General features: G+C 26.7%; 1 protein-coding gene and 1 long non-coding RNA gene across 4 annotated transcripts; one reads left to right on the top strand and one right to left on the bottom strand.

The window, feature by feature from the left end:
- Positions 1-3331: 3331 nt before the first annotated feature.
- LOC131178639 (uncharacterized) lies at positions 3332-5914 on the bottom strand. Of its 3 annotated transcripts, none has more exons than XR_009147580.1 (3): positions 5615-5910; positions 5167-5253; positions 3332-3746 (listed from the first exon to the last, which is right to left on the bottom strand). It is a non-coding gene; the product is annotated as an uncharacterized LOC131178639 (long non-coding RNA). The 3 variants fall into 3 exon arrangements; XR_009147581.1 differs by having other exon boundaries at positions 3332-3737; positions 5615-5909; XR_009147579.1 differs by lacking the exon at positions 3332-3746 and having other exon boundaries at positions 4938-5253; positions 5615-5914.
- Positions 5915-8038: 2124 nt separating this feature from the next.
- Positions 8039-9953, top strand: LOC131178315 (E3 ubiquitin ligase PARAQUAT TOLERANCE 3-like). Its single transcript, XM_058143270.1, has one exon. It carries the CDS (start codon positions 8039-8041, stop codon positions 9818-9820), a length of 1782 nt encoding a protein of 593 aa, XP_057999253.1. The 3' UTR covers positions 9821-9953.
- The last annotated feature ends 265 nt before the right edge of the window (positions 9954-10218 follow it).

Raw genomic sequence — 10218 nt, 5'->3', positions numbered from 1 at the left:
CCATGAACATGATGATGATAGTGAGGATGATAGTGAATAAATTGTATTGTAATGGATAGTGATCTAAATTTCAAAAGCAATATATAATTTAACTTTAACGTAATGATTGTGATATTATCATATTATTCATGTCTATTATGTTATAATTTAAATTTATGAACTATTTGTGACAAGGAGATGTGCATAATAAATGTGTAAGTCGGGATGGCACTGTTATTATTATTATTATTATTATTATTATTATTATTATTATTATTATTATTATTATTATTATTATTTTTGAATTGTAGGTTAATGGAATTTTTCTAAAATAAAATTAAAGTTTAAAGATTTTTTGGTAACGAATTGAAGATGATTAACAAAAGCAAAATAATCTATATAGTTAAAGGAAGACAAGTAAAAATTACTCATAATTTCAAATTATTCTAGACTTCTTTTAAAAATGATAGCAGTTAGGGTACCTATAAAAATCACCATATTCGAATCCGAACCTAAATAAAATTTTCAATACTCGAATCGTTCCAAAACCGATTAAAATTTATCTTTAACTATCCGAATCCATCACAAACCCAATTATTATTACTCGAAAAATATTCAAACCTTTTAATTAACAATTTACATAAAGTATTTTTTTATTAATAATATATATTTTACAAATTTAATAAGTCTATAAAATTTTTAAATTCTATTTATTGAAAATTTATATATATATTTATAAATATTATTATAAAAAATATATATTTTATATTTAACTAATTAGTTATATAAACGGGTTTGGATAATGAACACCTAATATATAAAACCGAATCTGGTAAGTATATTATTTTTCAAATCTGAATCCGTATCAAACCCGGCTATATGTATACTATCTAAGTTCTATCCTATTAAAGTTATATTGGGTCGGGCATAAATGTCCTCATTGGTTTTATTGTTGTTTTGTGTTAGAAGGTACGATTTGGAACTTCACATAGTTCATGCAAACCTACTTGGGCAGATAACAGTTGTTGGGGCAAAGCGATGTTAGAAAAATAACTTTCATTTTTTAAAATAGAAAGTTATTTTTCCTTATTTTTTTAGGTTATTTTTTTTATCAAGTTTCTTAAACACTCCCGAACATTAAAAAATAAAAAAATATTAAAAAAAATATGAAAAACATTTTCCTTCAAACAAATATAGCCATAGTATTATGTGTTTAGTCCTTTTATATTTAATAATTTGTTCTTTTGTAGGGATTTGAAATGAATGCAAGGCCAATTCAACCATTTTATGGAAGATCCCTCTATTTATACAATCCATGTGAGATAATTGGAAATTTTGCTTAAACTTCTATAGGTTATTTCAGAAGAAATTAAGAGAATTCCAAACACGTTAATTGTATTCCATATATATCCTCCATGTTCAATTACAATATAATTAATAATAAAAATTAAATCTTTGAGAATATAATAAAATAAGATATTAGTATATTTTATTTTGTTGTATTGTTTAAGATGTGAATAAAGTTTTATTTCTTTTTTTAATAAATTTTATTAATTAATATTGACTTTGTTCGGAATAAATTATATACAAGAAAAAGAATTTAATAAAATTCATACATAATCATGTTTGTTTTTAATTTTTTTAAAAATAAATATTTATTTAAGTTAAAAAATTTAAAATTCTTTTATTTTAAATATAAGAATTAATTAAAAAAATTAATTAAATTAAATTCTTGTAAAATTTACTGTTTGATTCACTGTTATTATGTGGTTTGATTCACATTTAACTTTGCACAAGTGCCTTCACTATGTGTTTATGACTAAATAAACATAATGAACCTTCAACCATATCCGAAGACTGAAATAAATTCAATTATTTTATTTAATAATTAAATTGAAAATTATATTGGATAGCATTAAATTGGAGAATATAAATTAGAATCAATTTTATATTTATATTTTTATAATTTTTAAATATATTATATAATTTTAATATAATTAATTATGTTTATTCATATGTACATACATATGTTTTCTCCTATTTCTCTAATTTTTTTTAAATAATCTATAGTCATAATTAATTAAATTAAAATTTTCTTTTACTGAATTTTAGCTAAAACCTTTTAATATATATATATATATATATATAAGATATTATAGTTGTTTGAGCATTTTAAAATTTTATTTTTTATTTTTTTTAAATTTTACTTATTAAAGTTAAAATAGTAAGTAATTACCAACTATATCAAATAATCGATATATTTTTTTAGTATTTTATAATTTTATCTTTTTTTTTTTTTAGTTTTATTTATTAAATTCAATATTGTATGTAATTACCAATTATATCGCGTAGTTAGTATTTTTATCAACTTTGAATGTTTATATTTATCAATGTATATATAAAATGGCTGATATAAATTTCCTTATTATCCATGCTTAATTCATTTATCATCATGTTCATAAAGATGTGAATTTTTATTTATTTTAGGTTTATTTCTTTTTTATTTATTATTAATTAGAATTTTTCATTAATTATTAAGAATATAATTCATTATTGAATTATAGATATATTTACATTTATAATTAAAACAATAAAAATTCGATATATTTCAATGCACATTAGTTCATAAATTATTTTAAAAATATATTCAATAAATAATTTTATCAAAAATTGTTAATTTCAAATATTATTTTAATATTATAATTAATATATCATTTTTATTCCTAAACTACAATTTAGTCCCTGAAGTTTAACAAAACTTAAAACTTAATCTCTACATTTTCAAAATCAAATAATTTAATCTATGAAATTTGACAAAACTTACAACTTAATATCTACTATTAGAATTTCATTAAATTATTATTAACTTTAATAAAAATAACTAAAAAATTTCCTTATTTTTATTTTTAATCATAAAATAATTTAGTCTTAAAGTTTTATTTTCTTAATAATTTAGTCATAAAGTTTTTTTTATTAATAATTTAATCTCTACATTTCTGAAACATGAGTCCTATTAAATTAAAAATTTTAAATTTAAATTATTAAAATATAAATTAATTACTTTTGTGGTAGGATTAATTTGTAGGTTTATTAAAACATTAAAGACTAAATTGTTTGATTTTAAAATTACAAAGACTAATTTATAAGTTAAACTAAATCTCTAAGATTAAATTATCAAACAAAATATAATCTTAGGGACTAAATTGTTTTTATATTGAAAATAAAGTTAAAAATATTTTAATTTTTTTAACTAAAATTAATAATAATGTAATTAAATTCTATAATACTGACTAATTTATAAATTTTATTAAATTTTACAAACTAAATTACTTAATTTTAAAAATATAAAAACTAAATCAAACCTGTGGGTTAAGCTTTTTATTAAATTATAATTAAATACATTTATTACCGTTGCAAATAAGAAAATGCACGCGCTTCACAAGGAGAGTGGACTAAAGCCTTCCCCAGAGTTGTTCCCAGGTGGAAAGCCTGCCTCCTCTCCATTTAAAACAGGAATGTCTTGACCCATCAACAAGACCAAGAACAGCACTATCAAATATCAACACCAAACCACCATCATTGATATTGATTGCCACTTCAAACTCCATTCCAGGCGCAGCTTAAACATGAGTTCACTCCTTCTTGTTTCTTTCATTCACTGCTCAGTTCCCATATCCACTGCTCTCGAGTCTGAAGTTGGTATGCTTTCTCTCTCTATATCTCATACTCACTGGTTGATGATACCAAATTCCTTGAATCTGGAATTGCTAATATACATTCTCATCACAGAAAAACCCAAAATCACATCTGAGTTTTGAAATATTTCTTAACATTCATTAGTTTAAATCCCCATCATTAGATGTTATACTGGTTAAACAACCAAATGGGTTCGCTTTAGTTGGGCTATTTGCCTTCAATTATTGGCTGTTCACTCGATTCTTGATTAATTGTGTGTTTCTAATCATTTTTTTTTTCTGTATCATTGATTTCTGCAATTCATGTGTTAAGATCAAGGAGATTCAATATTTTTCCGACCAAGGTCCCATTTTTATTTTGTTTAATAGAGAATTGTCTAGCTCTTGAGGTATCCTTGTCACTGTCAATGACATATCTGAGATAGATCATAGATTGATTTTCAGCATTTTTATGTCCTGTCTTTTGCTCTCCATTAATTTAGTTCTCTATGCCATACAATAAAACTATGCATTTGATCCTTTGCTTTCAAAGTTATAGAATAAAACTATGTCATTTGATCCTTTGCTTTCAAAGAAGGGTATTTTGTTACTAAGGTAACCGGAAAATTAAAACAACTAAAAACTAATATTTAAATTGAATCAGCAATAGCAAAAATAATAGTAAATTTGCATGAATATTGGCGAAAATCGTTACCAACTTGAAAAGTCAAAAGCAGAAGTGATTAACTTAAAACAATTGGTTAAAATTGATAAAGCATTGAACCATTAAGAGTTGAGACTTGTGTGAAGTTCCAACAGATTTTACCATTTAAGCTAGCAAACAAGACCAAAGCCCACAATCACATGATCTTTTTTACTATAAAAAACACAAATGGTGGGTCCTAGGGATAAAAATATATTATATTAGCTTAGTTTAACTTAATTAGAAACTGTTAATACTCCAAATGGTGTTCCAGGAAAACTTTGATATTTCAAATCAGAGACAATTAGATTTTATCACTACAGGAATATGTTCCTATCTTGGCATCATCAGATACTTATTTAGGAAATTTTTCTTTAGCTAATCATGAATGATTTACCTAAAACTAAAACAAGAGATTTCAAGGTTAGTACAGTACTTGGTTGCAAGTGGTGAATTCAATGTAGGAGGCTGAGATCAGATTGTAAAGAGAAACATCAACATTAAATGTGCAATGTAGAGTCTGATCCAAATGTGCAATGAAGATCAATTACTGCAGAAATAAATGATGCGAGATCCTAGAATAAGAGAAAACAGTAAAATAACACTTAAGCAGCACATCTTAAATGTGACAGGACTACTGAGTTGGTAATGTTTACTTGGTTATTACAAATGCTAAATGATAATGTGAATGAAGTTCTAGCAAATAGTAAACGATAATATGAGTGAAGTTCCCATTGTCTACATAGATTCTACATTAAAAAAATGGCAAATTATAACCAGTGATCATTTCAATAACAAATAGACAGTTACCAGGTATATAGGAAAAGGCGATTTATGTCTGCTTCAAAGCCTTGGATCTCTGGCAAATGTAGGACTTTTTGCAAGAACTTTCACTGCCTAGAATCATAAACAAAAACCCACAAATAATCATCAAGAAGAGGGAAGTGCTAAAAAAATGTTCAAGATCAAATTAGCTCACCAAATTTTTTAGCTATTGGATTAAATCATTTGTGGAATCATTAGACAAGTGATTGATCAACAACTTAAAATTCTTTTCAATTTAATTGATGAGAACTAGAGTTCATACAAGCTCGAGACTATCCTAGTTACTGTGCAATTGAACCAAAATCCACTCATTTGCCCAAAAACATAAACCTAAACAATCGATTATGTTCTTATGCATTTAGTTACTATGAAATTGAACCAAACAGAACGGAATAGATAAACTACGCTACAAGAGAGAGATTTCTGTTCATACCTCTTGAAATTTGTTAAACAGAAAAGCCATTGCAAAATTTCAGCAGCAGAGAAAATCGTCTTCTCCGTGTTCACCACCAGGTCAATGAACTTGCCCAAGGAAATGAACTTCCCCAATTTAAAATAGCGTCCTCTTGTCGCTGGGGATGTTGGAGGCTGCGTCGAAGTAGAAGACGAGAGACAGGAATCTGAGTTGTGCAGAGATGAAAGCAGATATGGCAGGGGAATCTGAGTTGAGCAGAGACGTTAGCGGTAAGGCAGCAGTGAAAATGGTACTATCCCAACGCACATCCTGTTAATATTTTTATAATTGACTTTTTTTTTTTTTAATTTACCATTCACAAACTAAAACTAAATAGAAATAAGCCAAATTTACCTTTTATATTTTTTCAAAATGTCTAATTTAATTTATTTTTTCACTTTTATTTAATTTAATCTTTTTATTTTAATTTAAATTTAAATTGATTTAATGCACAATTCACTCATCACTTATGACTTAGTGTATGAGTTATTTTCTTTTTCTTTCTTCAATATTTTTAATGTTAATTACTTAATTAATCTTTTTAATGTTAATTAAATAATTATAATTAGTTAATTTTTTATATTTAACTTTTTAATATTAATTAACAATATGAAAAAAATAATATTTTATATTTTTAATTTTATTTAATTATAATTTTCTAATTTTAATGAAGAAAATGAAAATATAAAATAATAGTTTTTATTTTAAATAATTAAAATTAATTACAATCATAATTTTTAATTTTAATTAATTATATGAAAATAAAACTATTGTTTACCATTTTTCAATTTAATTAATTAATAAAAATATAAAAATAATATTTTTTTCATACTTTCATTTTAATTACTTATATTAAATAATATTATTTTTATTATTTAATTTAATTAATTATAAAAAAATAAAAATAACATTTTAATATTAAAAAATAAAAAAATATTAAAAATGGAAAATGCTCAATTTAGTCCCTACACTTATTAGAAAAGTTCAATTTAGTCAATTTCTAATTTTTTTATCTACTTTAGCAAAAAAGTTTCAATTTAATATCAACTTAACTCAAATTTTAAAATTTATAAGTAAAATTTCTTAATTTTTTTTATTAAAATAAAAATTAAAAAGTTTAATTTTTTTAATTTTGAGACTGAATTTATTGATTTATTGATTTAAATCTAAAAATTAAGACGCTCAATTTATTTATTTTCTTAATTTTTGAGCTAAATTGAGTCTAAATTGCAACTTTTAGGCTAAATTAGATAAAAAATTAAAAATAAACTAAATTAAACTTTTCAATAAGTACAGGTGTAGAATTGAGCTGTAATCTTAAACTAAATTATTATTATTTGAAAAATAATATTTTAATTAATAATTTATATTTTAAAATTTTAATAATTTTATAAAATATTTAAATTTTCTATTTAAATTATAATATATAAAATTTTATAAATATTATTATAACATATATATATATATATATTTAATTAATTACTTATATAAATAGATTCAGGTAATAAATTCTATATCTATAAAAATCAAACCCTTTTTCAAACCTGAATTATTTTAAATCTGATTATATACTATCTAAATTTATTTTATTAAGATTTGGTCTAATTAGATACTTGTAAATACCCGATAAAGTAATAGAAATCGAATTCAATGAAAAATCAAATTGATTTATTTTTAAAATTTTGATTTTTCATTTAATTGATGTGATTTTGATTATTATTTGGGTTACCTCTGTTCGATTTCCATTTAAAAAAAATTAACTTATTGGCTAAAAGAAAGCTAATCCTTAACCATAATTTTATTCAATTTTTTTAATTTTAACAAAATTGGTCAAAATTTTAAAATGTATAAAATTTTATGTAAATTTCCAAAAATTTAAAAATTTATTGCAATTTTATCCATTTTTTTATATATATCCTCTTACACTTCATTTTTTTATTTATCCAACCTTATCGATACTATTTACTACTTTCAACTTTATTTTGACATCCATTGTACATCAAAAAATTGAAATTTGAGTGGTAAGAGAAGATAAGGCTTAACCTTGTTTACCCTCATCCTTCATTAATTCACATCTTCCTAAACAGAGATAAAATAATTGTTTCTCTTAATCTTTACACTCATCCGAACAGACCCTTGACCTTAGCACGAGGAACTCAATAGTACAGATAATACGAGGAACTCAATAGTATAGATAATTAAAATTATAAGGATAAAATAATATAAATAATTAAATATCAATTATTAAATTAATTATAAGGAAACGCGTAAATATGCCTTGCACTGGGACTTTGATAACATTATGCGTAAATACGCGTATATATCGATCCTCTTGTATGCGAATCAAATATCAATTTCATTCAAAACAAATTTTATAACATTCTTCCCTTCGTATTCAATTCAATGCCGATTCATTTTAAATTTTTCAGTGCAAAGGAGTATGATTCCTTCTGGGTGGATAGCTCTGTTATTTCTGTTGATGCTCTGAAACAGAAAATTGTTGAATTAAAGTATAAATCTAAATCCAATAGCTTGTGTTTGGGTACTGATTTGGACCTTGTGGTCGTTAATGCCCAGACGAATGATTGTTACGCTGATGATATGCTGATCCCTAACAATACTAGGGTTCTGATTCGTCGTGTTCCTGGATCGCGACGTCGCAAGCCCATCGACAATACAACTATTGTTGTTAGGGAAAAGCAACGGCCACTTAGTTCCTCTTATTGTACTGGTTCTAATTCCTCCAAGATTAGCTCTGAAACTGCTATTACTGCTTCATGCAGAAGCAACCCTGCAAATACTGGTGTTAGTTCTGTTTGTTCAAGTACTGTCACTAGTTTGTCCACAACAAAACCCAATGGGGGTGATGGATTTCGATGTGACGATGGGTTTGGGGATGATGTGTTTGTGATTCCTAGAATGAAGCCAGTTCAGCATAGCAAGTCAACTGTAGATGCAGAATCTGATGAGGACAGCAAGATTAAGGCTTTAGTAAATGCTCCAGCCTTGGAATGGCGGTTGGAAGGTTCAAATGGTGTGAAAAATGGTAGGGGTTTTAGTGGATTGGTGAAGAAAATACCACCAGAGGGTTATGTATGTCACAGATGTAAAGTGCGAGGACATTTTATTCAGGACTGCCCAACAAATGGAGATCCAAATTATGATTGCAAAAGATTGAGGCCTCCTACTGGAATTCCCAAGTCGATGCTGATGCCAAACCGAGGTGGCTCTTATGTGTTGTCAAGTGGTGCAACTGCTGTTTTACAGCCAAATTATCATGCTTTTGAGAAGGAAATTTTTGGCTGCTTGCCTTCAAAGAGATCCTGGTCTGCTAGTGATCTTCCACCAGAACTTCTCTGCCCCTTGTGCAAACAAGTAATCAAGGATGCTGTCTTGACTAGCAAATGTTGTTTCAAGAGCTTTTGTGATAAGTGTATCAGGGTTCATCTAATCACCTCTAAGTTGAAATGTGTTTGTGGGGCAACAAATATCCTTACTGATTATCTGATTCCAAACATGACGCTTAGGGACACAATTAATTGCATTGTGAAATCTGGTCCTTGTTACAGCAGCAGTGGTGAAAATGCCAAAAGAAACTCTTTCCAAGATAAGGATATGGAATTGGCTCACTGTTCAGAACCTCAGATCTCTACAACAAAACCATCTGCAGAATCATTTCAGGAAGAGCAGAAGCCATCACCTGGTGATGTAGAAGATGGGGCAAATAAAAGAAAACTTATTGACGCTCCACACCAGACAACTAAGAAAGCTAGAACTACAGGAGCAACTAATGTATCTGAAGATACTATTGGGCCAATGAGAATGAAAGATACAGCATCACAAGGAGGTGTCATGGGGGTTGAGGAAAAAGTGCAGCAAAAGGAGATTTCCAGTGAGGTAGAGAAGAAAAAGGACGAGAGAGAAGTGGTCAAGGGTGAAGTCAAGCAAAAGGTGGTTTGTGGTGCGAGAGGAAAGAAAAAGAGAGAAAGAAGTCAAGATTTTGAGACTGAGAGATATATGATGCCTATTGGTTCTTATGCATACAATCCATACTGGGTTGGTGCGCAGGTGAGGTTGGAAGGATATATGGCACCTTATTATGCTGCTGGTGCGATGATCTATGGATTGAGCTCCTTTGGAACATCATTCAATGGTCTGATGAATCAATACACTTTTAGTATGTAGTGAATGGGTGACAGGAGATGACGCTGTGGGTTAAAAGCTTGGATGTTGACTTTTAATGGCAATCGTTCCTCTTTTTCTAGTTTCTTTTGGGCCTAAATGTACAATAGGAGAACATGGATTTACGTTGGTCTAACCTTGGCCAGTTTTGTAATCGCTGTTTTAATATTCTTATAAAACTCTCATATTCTTTTTTCTAATAATTTTGTTGTTTATTTCATTTATTTATTCTCACAACGAATGTGTCTTTTGCAAAAAAAATAAGGGTTGCAAGGAAGCTTGAAAGTATTGAACAAACAGTAGAACAAAGTGCACAAATATTTTTTTGGATTTGGAAGGGCATTCATTGTTAGCATTCCATTTTTGTAGCCTATTTCATGAGTGCTATATGGTGAATTTTT

This window comes from Hevea brasiliensis, chromosome 3 (assembly GCF_030052815.1).
Source record: "Hevea brasiliensis isolate MT/VB/25A 57/8 chromosome 3, ASM3005281v1, whole genome shotgun sequence".
NCBI lineage: Eukaryota > Viridiplantae > Streptophyta > Magnoliopsida > Malpighiales > Euphorbiaceae > Hevea > Hevea brasiliensis.
The sequence above is the reverse complement of the archived record's forward strand: the minus strand, read 5'-3'. Positions and strand labels throughout refer to the sequence as shown.

What these genes read in the sequence shown, in the direction of transcription:
- LOC131178315 (XM_058143270.1), top strand. Translation starts at nt 8,039, where the DNA reads ATGCCGATTCATTTTAAATTTTTCAGTGCAAAGGAGTATGATTCCTTC.